Raw genomic sequence first — 16,995 nt, 5'->3', positions numbered from 1 at the left:
GGACTATACCTGGCAACATGCCGTACTCCCCCACGTAATTAATCATGTCTCTTAAAATATTCTCGGTCAATGTTAATGGCCTGAACTCCCCTAGGAAGCGTACCGTATTCCTGAGTGCTTGCAGACGTGAGAAAGTTGACATAGCATTCCTGCAGGAAACACATCTCACCGGTCCCCACACTCGGCTAAAGGGCAAATGGTTCTCCCAGTCCTATTTTGCCTCAGCAGACTGCAAAAAACGGGGTGTGGCCATCTTAGTTCATCGTAATATCCCGTTTATACATTCCAGGACGGTGACAGACCCAGACGGGCGGTTCCTTATGGTAATGGGTACCCTCCGCTCTAAGGCTTTCACTCTGGTCTCCGCCTACGCCCCCAACCAAGACCAATCTTTGTTTTTTGATTCTCTCTCCAAACGCCTATCACGAGAAGCACAGGGAAGCATTATCATGGGTGGTGACTTTAATACCATAATAGACCCCTTGTTGGACAGATCTGGTCCTCCGCCTCATGCTTCCATGACGACCCTCCCTCGGGCTTCCCGCACACTTACCGCCACCATGAAACTCCACGGTCTCTGTGACACTTGGCGTTCCCAACACCCCCACACCAAAGACTTTACACACTTCTCAGCCCCACATCAACACTATTCCAGGATTGACATGATCCACATCTCCACTGCCCTAGTGCCACTGATCTCGGACACGGGCATTACACCACTGACTTGGACGGACCACGCTGAGGTCTACCTCCTCATAGATATATACCGCACGCCTCATAGGAAATTTAAATGGCGTCTTGATGACTCGCTTCTACAACACCCCTCTGCACTAGAGGAAACTAGACTAGCGATCACACACTACTTCACTGAAAATACATCTCCCGACATTCCACTTAATATCCTTTGGGAAGCCCACAAAGCCACGATTCGCGGCACCTTATTAGCAAAATCGTCGGCAATTAAGAAAAAAGCCGCACAGGAAATAGCCTCCCTCGAATCAGAAATAGCCACCTTACTACCCAAACACAAAGCATCCCCCGACCCCTCTTTACTCACTCAGATAGACTCCCTCCGAGGACAACTCAACACTCTCCTATCCAACCGCGCGGCAACAATTCTTCGGAAATTGCAACAACGCTTTTACGACAAAATGGATAAAATAGATACCCTACTAGCCAACAAACTACGTCGTAAGCAGGCGCTGGGTGCAATAGATAAACTGTACTCGTCACAAAGGGGAACCTATACATATGACCCTGATTTGATGGCTGAAGATTTCCGCCTGTTTTATAGCTCCCTCTATAACTTACCTGACCCGCCCCTGCTGTCTCCGGACGGATCCGGGGGAGTGCGCTCATATTTATCCGATACCCCCCTCCCAACCCTATCCGACAATCAACTGGAAGCCCTAAATAGCCGAATCTCGGAGGAGGAGACAATAGCTGCCATACGATCGATGCGCTCGTCGGCTGCTCCGGGTCCGGACGGTTTCACAGCCCAATATTATAAACTCTTCGCGAAGGAACTGGCCCCACACCTAGCCTCCCTATTTAACGGTATCCTCGAAGGAGCCTCCTTCCTGCCGGAGACGACTCGGGCCGATATAGTGGTAATCCCAAAGCCTGACAAAGATCCGACTAGCTGCTTAAATTATAGACCAATCTCCTTATTGAATGTTGACTTGAAAATATATGCGAAAATACTAGCTAACCGTCTGGGTCCCCTGATGCCCGGCCTGGTCCACCCGGACCAGGTCGGCTTCATTCCTGGACGCCAGGCGTCTGACAACACCAGAAGGGCAATAGATCTAATATACTCAATCCAAAAACGGAAACCTCCCTCTCTCATTTTGGCTCTCGACGCGGAGAAGGCCTTCGACCGCATATCGTGGTCTTTTGCCTTTGCAGTCCTTGACAAAATGGGATTCTCCGGAAACTTTCTAGAGGGAATTAAAGCACTCTACCACTCCCCGTCGGCCCAGGTTATGGTTAACGGTGTTTCCTCCTCCAGTTTCGGGATCACCAATGGTACCAGGCAGGGATGCCCCCTCTCCCCTTTAATCTTTGCCCTAGTCATGGAGCCCCTAGCAGCAAGGATCCGTAATAACAGTGCTATCCATGGAATATCCACAGGCCTATCCGAACACAAGATAGCGTTATACGCCGACGACGTCCTGATCTCCCTCACTGACCCAGCCCAATCTCTCCCCGCGCTTTTATCTGAGATCAACTCATACTCACAGCTATCAGGTTATAAAATAAACGTGAACAAAACAGAGGTCCTCAACTTTTATATCCCGGCAGCTCTCAAACAAGAACTTCAAACTATCCTCCCCTGTAACTGGCATACCAAGAAAATTAAATACCTTGGTGTGTACTTGACCCACCATCACCACCAACTTTTTCAAGCAAATTATCCCCGTTTATTACAGACAATTAAGGAGGACTTGGTGGACTGGTCCAGTTATTTTATATCATGGATAGGCAGAATTAACTCTGTCAAGATGAGCGTGCTTCCCCGACTCCTGTACTTATTTCAGACCCTCCCGATCTACGTCCCTACCTACGTCTTCAAGACTCTACAACGCCAATCCTCCCTCTTTATTTGGAATCACAAACGCCCTCGAGTCAGACTTAAACTGCTTCAACGCCCCTCCAGAGGCGGCGGCCTGGGTATCCCGGATTTTAAGAAATACTTTTATGCCGCGCAACTCGCTCAATGTGCACAATGGTGCAACGAAAGCGGGACACGGAAGGTCTGGGTGGGGATAGAGGCGGAGGAGACGGGCCTAGCTACACTATCCTCTCTACTGTGGCTTCACAGGAACCAGCGTCCCCGTGCGGCCCTATTGCACCCTGTAGTAAGTCGCTCCCTGGCAACATGGGACCTGACAAATAGACGGTTCAGTCTGGCCCCATACCCGTCCCCGCTAATTCCGTTATTTAACAACCCAGCCTTCCCACCAGGTATGAGCAGAGCCACGCACACATCTTGGCGCATGAGTGGTATTTTCTATGTTAATGATATCACCTCCACAGCTACGTTCCCACAATTCGCAGATATCCGTGAAGGAACAGTAATCCCCTCATCGGACTTCTTCCGCTATCTACAAATTAGACATTTCCACTCCACCATCACCACCACCCTTCTCCACAGACATTTATCCCCCTTTGAACACATTAGCTGGAAACGCACCAACACTAAAGGCCTCATATCAGACATCTACACCCTCCTGGACGACCCCCCCACAACACCCCGGGCCCCTCATGAAGCGGCATGGGAAAAGGAACTGGGATTCACTATAGACAATGAGGACTGGGTAGATATATGGGACAATGCGGCTTCCAGCTCCATCTGTGTAAGAATTAAAGAAAATATCTATAAATTACTCTACCGATGGTACTATGTCCCTTCCCGTCTACATACTATGTTCCCCGATACTCCAGATAGATGCTGGAGGGGCTGTACGGACATTGGTTCATTCTTACACATATGGTGGGCCTGCCCTAAAATCTACACAATATGGGGTGAACTCATCACCATGCTTTCGCGTCTATTCGACACCTCCATCCCCTCCGACCCCCAATACTTTTTGCTCCCCATGACTCTTCCTACCCTCAACAGACATCAAAACAAACTATTCCGACATATAGTCTCGGCAATGACATGTCAAATCGCCACAGACTGGAAGAGCCCGATCCCCTCACCAATGCAGGGGATAATTTCTCGGATATGGTATGTCCACAAAATGGAATACATGACCGCAGTTATCCGCAATACTGCGAAGCAATTCGATAAAGTATGGTCCCCATGGCTAAACCTACAACAGGCTTCCTCCCCATTCATAATCTGACACGGCATGCCAAGGACCTATCCACCTCTTGCCCCCGAAGGCTACCCCTCCACCTCTCCTCCCTCTCTCTACTCCCCCCCTCTTTTCTTCAACCGGAGGTGCCCAGCCTCCTACGCTTTTCTGTCCTCTTCTGATCGCTCTCTGAGCACTCTCCTTTTCTCATTTCCTTTGCTGACTCTCTTGACGGAAGGCCACTCCGTTGCCGAGAGTTTCCCACTTTTTATGCTCTAACTTGAATCTCTAAACACGGGAAAGCACAAAAACAAAAAAAAAAGGATCCATGCTGTTGTAGTAACAATTTACTGTACTTACATTTGTATTTTAAGCACCCAAAATGTTCGGGTGCTCTGTTATGTAATTATTGTACCTATTTCATGATCCATTCAATAAAATGTGTTTTAAAAAAAAAAAAAAGAAAGGGAGTACCTCCAGGGTTTTACTAGAGTCCAGATCCATAGACCAGGATCTCAGCCACAAAATCCGGCGAGCCAGGACTGATGTAGTAGAGGCCTTGGCTGCTAGTATACCGGTATCAGAAGTTGCCTCTTTAATATAGCGAGAAGCTGTGACAATATATGACAAGCATTGTCTAGCATGGTCAGAAGAGATTTCAGCTTCAAACTCCAAGGCCCATGCTTCAATAGCCTCTGCAGCCCATGTTGCTGCAACAGTGGGCCTTTGTGCAGCACCTGTGAGGGTGTAAATCGCTTTCAGACAACCCTCCACACGTTTATCCGTAGGCTCTTTTAGAGACGTGATGGTAGTGACAGGTAGAGCTGAGGAAACCACCATCCTAGCCATATGTGAGTCTACTGGAGGAGGCGTTTCCCAATTTTTAGACAGCTCAGGTGCGAGGGGATAGCGAGCCAGCATTTTCTTTTGAGGCGCAAAGTTCTTACTCGGGTTTCCCCAGGGTTCCTGACGTTTATCCACTAGGTGGTCAGAGTGAGGTAAAACTTGTTTAACCACCTTCTGACGCTTGAACCTATCTGGTTTCTTAGGAGGGACGGATGGCTCGGGATCATCCGTAATCTGTAAAATTAATTTAATAGCCTCCAAAAGATCAGGAACATCCACATGTGAACTACCCTCCCCATCAGCAGTATCTGAGTCAGAATCTGTGTGGTCAGTGTAAGTGCCATCTTCATCAGACGAGGTGTCAGTGACAGCAGTGGATTGTGAGGAGAGAAGAGCTCGCTTAGAGGACCCCTTGGACTTAGGCGAGCGAGGGTCAAGCTTTTCAGTAGTCAGGGACTGGTTCAACTTCTTCAATTGAGCAAATAAATCGTCCGCCCACGGCGGATTAGCTCCAGGGACCGCATACGGTTGCACCGGCATAGGGGTCCCATAGGGGGTGTTAGTTTATTAACTAGCGTAAATAGAAGCATGGAAAAAGCAGCCCACGGCGGGTCATTATGGACCTCCGTTGCCACAGTCCCACTGGGGGGCAAGGAGCCCCTAGAACCAGAGCCCACAGCTGCTATATTCTCCTCATATGGATCTGTGGCTTCAGCAACACCAGCAGTGTGTTCAGCCCCAGAACCGTTACCTTCAGAAGCAGACATGATATAACTGGCAGTATCAGGTAACACAGTACAATTGGCAGCAGCACAATACCTCTTACCCAAACCCCTGTGCAGTGTAGTCAGCACAAGCAGAAATATAGGAGAGATATGGTGACTAAAATCACAGAGAAAAATACGTATCAGAGTATAACTTGTGAATATCCTATATTATTATAAAACCTGACGCACCAAGCCCCCTCAGGTTATAGAATATAGGTATAGCAAGTTGAGTGAGAGACACGAATGGAAACTACTCAGCAAGCTAATGCACACACATATAGTCACAGTTGTACAATGCAGAGGTTATTACTAACAATAATACTGCACTGGACCAGCTTATATAGCTATGTAGTCAATAGATATAACACTGCACAGTAAGAACTGGATGTATATCACAGGGTAATTGTACTAGAAAACCCTGACTAAATGCACTCTTTCTTAACTAACACTGTCTGATAGGCAGGTAGAATACTTAAGTGTCATGTAAAGTCACAGCGCTGACAACCAGGCGGCTTTACAAAGGAGAATTTGCCCAAGCAGTCCCAGGAACAGTGTAGCTGAGAGAAATGGTGCCCAGACACTGACAGGGAGTGAGGAAGATACAGATATGCAGCTCCAGGGCGGGAACATTCGCGGGAAATGGCGCCCTGGGGCTGGGGGAGGGGCTTCAGGTCTAAGCCTTATCCCCCTGCTGGCAAAACCACCGGGTACTGTGGGCTACTGTTAAAATGGTTTAGAGAGAAAACCTGACCTGCGCCCATGCCCTCGTGATCTAGTGGGATCGCATGTACTGCCACAGTGTCCACCGCCAGCGCGCGCGGCCCACCTCCCACTGACCGCGCCGGATCGCGATAAAGTATGGGTCCCGCAAGCGGGACCCACTCACCACCTCCCGAAGCGCGGCCACACGATCCCGGAGAGCCCACGTCATGTGTGCCTGACCATGGAAGAAAACCGGCAACCAGGGATCGGGAGTGTACAGCGCCGCTGGGGAGAGATGGAGCTGCAGCAGTGAATGTCAAAAGACATATACACACTGCTGCTGCCCTTGAAGTCTTCACTTTTCTTCTAAAAAGCTCTTCTCAGGGATGCCCAGCACAGCCCCTCTGTTATGTGCCTGCTATCTGCGGCACCAACTACAAAACTGAGCTCCTGTGCAGGGAGGCGGGGTTATAGAGGAGGCGGCGCTATGCATTCTGGGAACAGTCAAAGCTTTTCAGCCTGTTGGTGCCTCGGATCAAGATCCTACTCTACACCCCTATGTCTTTCCTTGTGGAGCCCAGTGTACTCCGCAGCAGAAACAGGATTTGGAATCAGCGCCAAAAATGCATTCAGAAAAATGAACTTGTGTGTGTGATGAAATAAAAAGTAGATATGTGTTGACCAGTGTAATGTTTTCTTGATTATGTATAGATCTATTTTATATACAGATTCATGTACATTCCGAGTTGTTCGCTCGCTAGCTGAGTTTAGCAGCATTGCACATGCTAGGCCGCCGCCCTCTGGGAGTGTATCTTAGCTTAGCAGAATTGCAAATGAAAGATTAGCAGAATTGCGAATAAATAATTCCCTGCAGTTTCTGAGTAGCTCAAGACTTACTCCTACACTGCGATCAGCTCAGGCCGTTTCGTTCCTGGTTTGACGTCACAAACACGCCCTGCGTTCGGCCAGCCACTCCCCCGTTTCTCCAGACACTCCTGCGTTTTTTAGCCAACGCCGGGAAAACGCTGAGTTACCACCCAGAAACGCCCCTTTCCTGTCAATCATTTACCGAACACCAGTGCGACTGAAAAGCGCCGCAGACGCTACAGCAAAACAGCTAAGTTTTTAGTAAAATAACTAAGCGCATGCGCTCTGCGTACCTTGCGCATGCGCAGTTAGCGACTAATCGCAGTATAGCGAAAATTGGTGCACTTGAACACATACCTACTTTTGTCCTATGCAGACACATTTTATATAACTCTTACCTGCATATTTTCTCTCAAGTCTGTGGCTTCTCTTATATACTGTATAGCATTTTTAAAGACTTCATCAATAGACTTTATAAGTAATGTCCTCATTGATGCATAATCCCTCGATTTCTTGGCTTTCCTAACTGACAGACCTCGTTTATGAGGCTTCCCTCCACCTCTGCGGTTTGTAATCGCTACATGGACAAATAACGACGCATGAGCCAACACATCTCCAGTTAAAGACTGTAGAGGAACATGTCTGTAGCCAGGCTGCAGACATTCAAACGGAATAGTGTACTGTCCTATAAACTCATCTCCAATATAGTCATCATCGAGCACCACAAATCGCACCATTGTCAACTCTGGCAGATTTATTTGAAATTCAAAGCTTTCATCAAAAATTGGATTGTCTCCATTCTGGTGTACTGTTTTTGTCCTCTGTTCAGCACAGTCTGCGGGGATTCCATGGATCTCAACATAGACATAAGGATCCACAACATCTCCTTTGGCTCCAGAACCCTTTGGCTTTGGGAAATTCTGCCCACTGATGATCTTGATGTGGAGGAGCTGGGGAGAAACTCCAGGCACAGAATCCTTTGTGTTTGCACTAAAAAAAGAGATTTCCTCTCGCATGATGGCAGGTCGCAGAACAAATCCACAGTTTCCATTCTGACGGAACCAGCCAATGTTAAGATCCATCATCAGCCCGGGAGTTTGGAAGTTCATTGCGACTATTTGGCATCCACACTTCCAAAAATCTTGAGGATTCATGTTGCTTGAGTCTATTCTCATTGGACTTGGGAAAATCCGAGATAGGAACCTCTTGTTGTAGTTAACAAAATCTCCAGGATTTTCAGTTGCATATTTACCAGCTGCCACTTCATTGAAGGAGCAAACTTCCCAATATTTTTGATTCTGGAAAGATGACTGGAAATCAGTGAACTGAACAGATTTACAAATGCTGACAAGGTCTGAAAGCTCTTTGCAAAGCTGAATGCGCTTCACAGGGACACTGTTTTGTTGCTCTTCGCCTTTGTCTATCCTTTGAGACATTTCAACACCTTCATCTTCATCTGTAACATCACCTTCAAAACCTGAGCAATCGGGGGCAAGTTTTTTGCCCTTTATTATTATTTTGCCCTTTAAAGACTCAGGCGATGGAAGATACGATTCCTCCGTGTTTGGTGGGATGGTGTAAAGTTTGTCTCCTAAAATCTTCTTCATGTGCTGTACCATACCCTTCTGCTGCTTGACAGAGCAATGGTTTTCTAAACAGAGAATTAATGGAAACTCCGATGCATGGAAGACATATTTGTTAATTATGTCTATCACACTACGGAAGACTATTTGTGTTGTCATCGTATGACCAGTATAAATTACAGGCTCATTGTCTGGACCATCCCAAACATCCAGTTCAACACTCCGGCACCCCATTTTGAGAGCACGTATATAGCCTGTAATATCTGATGGACCCCTAAACTGATCTTCTATTAAGTAAGTATTATGGGACGCATTTATATAGTAGTGGGACAAAGGTTGCGTCATATCCTGGCAAACCTTTTTGTGTTCTGGATCAAAAATACTACAATCTGGAGACATAAGATAATTTGTAAAGCCATCCAAAGAAAGGCATCCTTTCTCCTGACCTTTGGATGGTTCATATTTCCTAATGATATCAAGGCTAATCTCCTCTGTCAACTGTGCTACACCTTGCTCTGCTTCCAAAAACATCATGAGGTCCTTGGTATCCAAGTACTCTTTATTGCTCGAAAACTGAACCAGCAAAAAGTAAATCTCTGGCCTAGTGCACAATTCGTGGAAAACTTCAATGAACTCATCTTGAGTCACTTCCGGGTTACTTTTTTCCTTTGATTTCTGTAATTCTTTAAATTTTAACTCAATTTTGCCGTTCTTAAGACCTGGATTTATACTTCTTATAAACTGCACGGCTTTACAAAGAGGTAACTGTCCCACATTCTCCTCATCTACTTCCCTGAACATTTGTGAAAGCCATGACATCCGCATGTTATCCTGGAAACTCTCAAGCATGTCGAGTGTATGCTTCCCGTATGAAATTAAATATCGTAAACCCGTTACCCAAATATTGGCAATGTCGGCAGAGTTTGCAACAAGATCTAAAGATTCGTAATTATCTCCATATATTATGGAGAACGCACAGTCTTCTGAAATCTGGTCATAAATTCCATTGGTACGGAAAATATCAGTATTCTTTCCAGTTCGCACTTCTTTTACGGACCGAATGTCGATCTTTGCTTTATCAGAATCTTTCTTTGAAGGCTCCCACCGTAAAGACTGCATATCTGCATCTAAAAGGAAATATCGGTGGTAGATTCTGGAGTTGGATCTGACTTTTTTCAATTCGGACCCTTCAACCATTGCATTGATGCAATCACTTGCGCTGCTGATCTTCTTCTCTGCTGGCATGCTGCTAAACGATACAGTCTTTTTACGTTCTCGCTTCTGCTTGGTGCCATCCTATAAATGAAAGATACAAATAATATTACCAGAAATTCAGTTACAATGATATATAAACATTCAAGATAATTCTACTAAGAATATTAGACGCATACATTTGGGTATATGAAAAATATGAGTTAAGCAAATGCCCACCAACTTTATACTATATTATTACAGTTATATTTTATTTATAAGGTGTCACAGGGGTTCTATAGCAACGTACAAACGGTATATTTTTTCATAAATCAAAATGATAGCTTTTCATATGACACTTCATGCAATGATTTCTAAGCGACATCACTATAATGAGGCAAGGGAGCAAAGTAGCCTCTTCATTTCAGTGAGGCACCACATATACATCTGTGCATTATGAATAGTTCTTTTCTAGCTGGCAAAGCACTAACATTCATTCCTAATATAATTATATTCATTTAGACATGTTTTCTACAGGAAACGTTTGAAATTGAGCCTGACGTTTGCTGTAAAAGGACAGAAATTGTTACTTGACCTTTCACAATGGTAAAACAAAGAATTAGGACATTTTAAAGCTGGGTACACACTATGCAATGCTCACTTGAGATGCAAAGTAACTCAAGACTTTTGCTTGTACTGTAAGTAAACATCCGATACAGTGTGTACAGACAACACAATTGTTCCTTCCAATCTTCATTATTTATCTGGCCTAATGCTTAGAAAGAATAGAGATTTACATGAAGTATGTACACCAACAACTATTGGTCTTCAGACCATACACACTGTAAAATTAGCTGGGGAGGATTGCAATTGTAAAGGGGGGTACACACGGAGAGATCTGTGCTTAAATTCTGTCTAGATTTCTTAGAACTTAAGCACGGATCTCTACGTGTGTATGCCCCACAGCGATAGCGATGCGCTGCCCCGTGAAATGCTATCGCCGGTGCTACATTGGCCTGCATGCAGACTTAATCATCTAGCACATCACCCTCACTCAGCACACATCGCGCTGAGTGGTGAGCAGGGGGAGAGATGTGTGCTGAGTGGTCTGTGCTAGATCGCTCAGCACACATCTCCCCCCACATCTCCCCTGTGTGTACGGCCCTTAAGGCTGGGTACACACCTGGCCAATGGTCCTCCAACTGATTAGCAAGGTGCATAAGCAAACAATCTTGTGCATACAATCTTTTCACTCCACTGCCCGATATGTCTGGCAGAAGTTATTTGAAGATGCACGCCCACTTTGTGACATCATATTCAATGGCTGCTGCTTTGGACCTATTGCACAGTCGGCAGGTTGGCCGTACACAGTCAGATGTACCATTATATCTACAAAATATATCGGTATTGGCTGTGCTGCAGGGCCGATGCGATAGGTCTGTTCACAGACACATCAGGTGTACACACCCATCAATGTACTGTACTTGCGGTATATTATTTAACGATATAATGAACAATATACTGCATGGTGTACCCAGCGTAAGGCTCATAGGGTTTAGTTATGTCAAAGTTTATTAATTTTGGAGTGATAATTTTACTACATTCAAGACATGGTCCTTGAAACACGATATCACAAAGGCTTCTGGGAAAGGGCATGATTGGTTACCAGTTATGCTGTTGACAACACGATGTCCACAGCACAACGCCGACATGGTAGTAATGTTATTTAAACCATTTTTACTGTGTTGGTATTAGAACTGTGAACATGATGGTATAACCTTACATTTACAAATTATAATGCCGACACAGTAATAATGCTTTAAATAATGTAATTCTGAGGTCAACATTATGCTGTCTGCATTTAGACAGACGACAGCAAACAGATGTGTCCTAATACATCTGGCCTCAATACGCATGCAGTGCGAGATGCCTGGTGTGAGTGAGCAGCCAGGCCCCGTACAACTAGGCTAATGCCAGTCTGCTTTTTTTGCTGAAAATGCGTCTTATTCGCAACACAATGCAGATATACAAGTGTCATATATCCAATCAATCAGCACAGTCTCCTTGGGCGTCCTAGTCGACTGCAGGTCACTGGGGTCGATTCAATTCGGCAACTTATGAATAGTGCCGGGAATTAGCTCCCGACGCTATTCAATTCAGCTGCTAGTTACCCGCAATTGTCGGGAATTCTTCTCTCATCCCCAGGGGATGAGAGAAGAAACCCGACAAAAGTGCTGCCTCGCGGCCGGCGCGAGGCTGATTCTGTCGGGAATCAGCCTCACGCCGGGGAGTTAAGTCAGAGAATGCCCGTTCTCCCGACAATTCAACCTGTTTAGTCGGCGAGAACGGGCCATCGCCGACTTAACTGGAGCTGAATTGAATAGCGTCGGGAGCTAATTCCTGGCGCTATTCATAAGTTGCCGAATTGAATCGACTCCAATGAGGCTGGTTGGCGTGACTGCAGCAAAGATGTATGAAGACTTATCTGTATCTGTCGACCATTTAACTAGATCCCATTTAAAAGGCTTCTGACACTTAAACTGCGTCTCTCTGCATTTGAACGAGACTGTGATGTTTGCACTGGTCATGTCGTTGTGTTTAGTTTTGTTGTTGATTTGTTTTGGGGGGTTTTATAAAAAAAAAAATCACTACAGAAAAAAACTGAAACATTTTCTGTAACAAGTTGTAATAAAGTACAGTAGTTATAATAAAGGTCTACATTTTGTTTCTTCACAGAGTTATAGTTTCAATTAACTAAGTTTTGGCTGGGGTGGCTTATATAAATCTGGCTAGAGACATTAAGGAGACCATAACAAAGTTAATCGACTCTCTGTTACACTAAAGTATGACATGTTATATTTTAGGATACCTTGAAAAAGCACTTGGCGGTAGCAGCTGTCGACCTAGGCCGGAGCCAGGAGATTTAGCATTAACACGCTGTACTATGTCCAGGCTTCAGGAGTTACTTTAGTGCCAAGAAAAAATAGGACAAGGACAGTAGCCCCCCTAGCAACACTATCCTACTTGGTTTTCACCCAACTCATAGATGCATCCATACAGCTCCACATATCTTGGGGGTTACAGTGGCTAATTTAACATAGAAACATAGAATTTGATGGCAGATAAGAACCACTTGAACCATCTAGTCTGCCCCTTTTTTTTTTTACCATATTTTTTTTTTATCTCAATCCTTATTTGATCCTTATTTATTTGTAAGGATATCCTCATGTCTATCCCAAGCATGTTTAAATTGCTCTACTTTCTTAGCCTCTACCACCTCTGATGGGAGGCTATTCCACTTGTCCACTACCCTATCTGTGAAGTAATTTTTCTTCAAATTTCCCCTGAAACTCCCCCCCCCCCGCCAGACGCACACACAAACACTCTCAGAACCCTATAGATGCGTCCACATAAACCTATTGTTACATCACACCACAGACTTTGCGACTAAGTCACGCCTGACACACATTTTTTTCTAACCAAAATATGCCTTTTAATTGCATCACTAATGCAACAAAAGTACAATGCATGGGTACTTTACATGCTAGCACTGGCATTGCATGCAGCTGCTAAGTGCGACTGAGGACCGATATGCCATGCATTGCACCACGCATCGTTGTGCTTAATCTGCAACTTTATATCAAGTTGTCTAGGACTAAAATGTAAACTGTAATGGGCCCTACACACCTGTCGATTGCTGGGCGAAGTGCCCAAAGGACTATACGGCCGACAGACACCTCGGTGGCAGGGGGAGAGTGGGTGACGGGGGAGTGAAGTTTCTTCACTCCCCCCGTCACCCGACCCCATAGCCCTGCATGCTAATATGGACGAGATTTTTCCATATTGGCTTGCATGTATAAACGAACCGACACCAACGATGAACGAGCGCAGGGCCGGGCATCATTCATTGTTGGTGCATACACACTGAAAGATATGAATGATATTTAATTCATTAATGAACAAGATCGTTCATATCTTTTAGTGTAATTGCTAAGTGTGTAGGGCCTATGGGGGTAATTCTGAGTTGATCGCAGCAGGAACTTTGTTAGCAGTTGGGCAAAACCATGTGCACTGCAGGGGGGCAGATATAACATGTGCAGAGAGAGAGAGATTTGGGTGTGGTGAGTTCAATCTGTAATCTAAATTGCAGTGTAAAAATAAAGCAGCCAGTATTTACCCTGCACAGAAACAAAATAACCCACCCAAATCTAACTCTCTCTACAAATGTTATATCTGCCACACCTGCAGTGCACATGGTTTTGCCCAACTGCTAACAAAATTCCTGCTGCTATCAACTTGGAATTACCCCCTATAAGTGCTTAGTACACTATGGAACATATTCAATTAGTCGTGGGGTAGAACTAATTACAAGGTAGCGCGATTTAATTAGCGATGATTAACTCGCACGAGAAGAAGGCTGTTTCATTGAATAGCTTTTCCCCACACCTTAAGGTAATTAATTACCTGACAATTTGCCGCAGGGTAAATCTTGCGGCCAACTAAATATGCCAGTATGACTCTGTATATGCTACCATGTGCATAAGACACTAAACTCATGAAAAAGTATGAAAACCCAGGAATCTGTGGCGCCACGTGTCTCACTCCTTATGGCGCAGAATGTATTGTTTTAATCTATATAAGTGAACATTAACTTTCACTAGTACAACTGCCCCCCCCCCCTTCCTAATTAGTAATATGTACTGTACTGCATCAGGATTCTTATACCATCATACAACTATCTTACAATAATGAATACATCCAAATTAACCTACTACTTTATTTTCATCCAACCTATTTTATATTAGATTTGTTACACCGGGATGTAGTCAGGTGAGCGGCGGTCAGCATACTGACGACGGGATCCTGGCCGCCAGAATGCCGGCAGGTGACCCAGGACTATTCCCACTCCACGACACCCATAGAGTGGACATAGAACCTGTGGCAAGCGCAGCGAGCCACGAGCCAGCAGCATGGCGAGAATAGCGAGCCCGCAGGGGGCTCCATTGCGCTCACCCCTGCCAGGATCCCGGTGTCGGTATGCTGACCGCCAGGATCCTGACTGCCGGTCACCCAACCCGTTACACCTATCCTGTTGTCCCATAATGAATATTAACTGAAAGACAAGCATACAAATGAAAATCATCCCATAAGACCACCCTGCGATATCCCACAGGAAGTATAGAACCTGTGCTATCACTGGTAGTAATGTCAGTTCCAAGCAATATTTTAGTATCATTTTTGTTAGGTACAGTATCAAGCCCTTGTTTACTTATCCGAGGAAAGCATGCCTGGTCTCAGATTGGACTGCACTGACTACCCCACTCAGACCACTGCTAGTGGCCACCACTGCTGCAGCCATGTCCGGTCACAACTGCCCCTGGGGGACAGGGATTACTAAGGAGAACATTGTTTCACCAGGCAAATAAGATAAAAACTATAATGATAACTGTAAATTATGTTACCCGTACAATCAGCAGTTCTATTACATACGGTAGCGACTTAAGGACACCATCCTGATTATCAAAGTATTTTAAGCAAATCACAAGCCTTCCAAAAACATACTTAAACCCTAAACATTTGTTTTGAATATAATCAGACAAAAGAAAAAAAACACGGTGACATCACTTTCAGTGTCAGAAAGCCTAGGACAATCAGATAAACTGATAGGGTGTGTTTAAAGGGAAAACAAACCCCAGACAAATCCCATTCATTCATATAACAAACTGCCCTTTAGCAGAACATGTGTGCAGGTTATCGTCACCTACTCTTCAAGACTTCAAATTGCACCACTATCTGGCAATAGCAGAGGCTGGTTCAGAAGGAGGACACCAGATACAGGGTGACTCCTAGGCCCCCGGTAATAGTGATAAAGCCACAGAGCCAGGCTAGGGAAGGGGGAGCAACCAGCACTCAAACACATACTGTACTTTATTCTGTTTGTTGTTTTAGAGTAATCCAACATAAATCACAAAGGGGAAGGTTGCTAAAGCAAACGCTTTTCTTCTGAAAAGCACAAACATTTGCAAAAAAACAAAAAACAAAACTACATTTGCACAGTAAATGGTCTTTAGATACAGTATTCTGTATATGACACATGGCTAACAGGCATTCTGGGAACTTTTGAGATCTGTCATGAAGACCTTTAAAGGGTCAGCTCGCTACTTATGGATTTATAGCCAAAATCTCAGTATTACTGGTGCCATGTTGCTAGAACTTCAGTCATAGGGGGTCATTCCGAGTTGTTCGCTCGTTGCCGATTTTCGCAACGGAGCGATTAAGGCGAAAATGCGCATGCGCATGGTACGCAGTGCGCATGCGCTAAGTATTTTAGCACAAAACTTAGTAGATTTACTCACGTCCGAATGAAGAATTTCCATTGTTGAAGTGATCGGAGTGTGATTGACAGGAAGTGGGTGTTTCTGGGCGGAAACTGACCGTTTTCTGGGAGTGTGCAGGCGCGCCAGGATAAAACGCAGGAGTGTCTGGAGAAACGGGGGAGTGGCTGGCCGAACGCAGGGCGTGTTTGTGACGTCAAACTAGGAACGAAACGGGCTGAGCTGATCACAGTGTAGGAGTAAGTCTCGAGCAACTCAGAAACTGCTAAGAATTTTCTAATCGCAATTCTGCTAACCTTTCGTTCGCAATTCTGCTAAGCTAAGATACACTCCCAGAGGGCGGCGGCCTAGCGTGTGCAATGCTGCAAAAATCTGCTAGCGAACAACTCGGAATGACCCCCATAATCTGCTGATTTTTATTTTTTATTTTTTTTTACTTTAGAAGCTCCTGAGTTTATGCCATAAAGGAACCCTTATGAATACACAGAAAAGCCAGATCTGGTGAGTGCGGGCGTGTTGCCCCATTCAGCTACATGCTCACACTATCAAACAAGTGAGAGATGCTGGGTATATTTACTAAAGTGAAGGTTTTTAGAATGGGAGATGTTGCCCATGGCAACCAATCAGACTCTAGCTATTATCTTCTAGAATCTGTTAGATAAATTATAAGTAGAACCTAATTAGTTGCTATGAGCAACCTGTTTCCATCAGATTTTGTTATTTTATTTCATATTCCCAGAATATTAAATTACATTTTCTAAGTTTACATATATAATTGTTTCATCTACCTCAGAATACATATCCCCGGCAGTGTATATATGGTTCACACTGGGTAACGCCAGTCTCGACGCTACTTCACACAACTGCTATGTGCAACAGCTCCACTTCTAAAAACTCC

At 45.0% G+C, this 16,995-nt stretch overlaps 1 protein-coding gene across 5 annotated transcripts in view; it reads right to left on the bottom strand.

The window, feature by feature from the left end:
- PLCL2 (phospholipase C like 2) overlaps window positions 1-16,995 on the bottom strand; it is a 472,193-nt gene that overhangs the window by 233,046 nt on the left and 222,152 nt on the right. For all 5 annotated transcript variants that reach the window (XM_063922176.1, XM_063922173.1, XM_063922175.1 and 2 more), the window contains one exon: window positions 7,387-9,867. In XM_063922176.1, the coding sequence (XP_063778246.1) occupies window positions 7,387-9,867 (2,481 nt within the window). The remainder of the gene's footprint in view (window positions 1-7,386; window positions 9,868-16,995) is intronic.

This window comes from Pseudophryne corroboree, chromosome 5 (assembly GCF_028390025.1).
Source record: "Pseudophryne corroboree isolate aPseCor3 chromosome 5, aPseCor3.hap2, whole genome shotgun sequence".
NCBI lineage: Eukaryota > Metazoa > Chordata > Amphibia > Anura > Myobatrachidae > Pseudophryne > Pseudophryne corroboree.
Note: the sequence above shows the minus strand (reverse complement) of the source record. Positions and strands in the feature narration are given on the sequence as shown.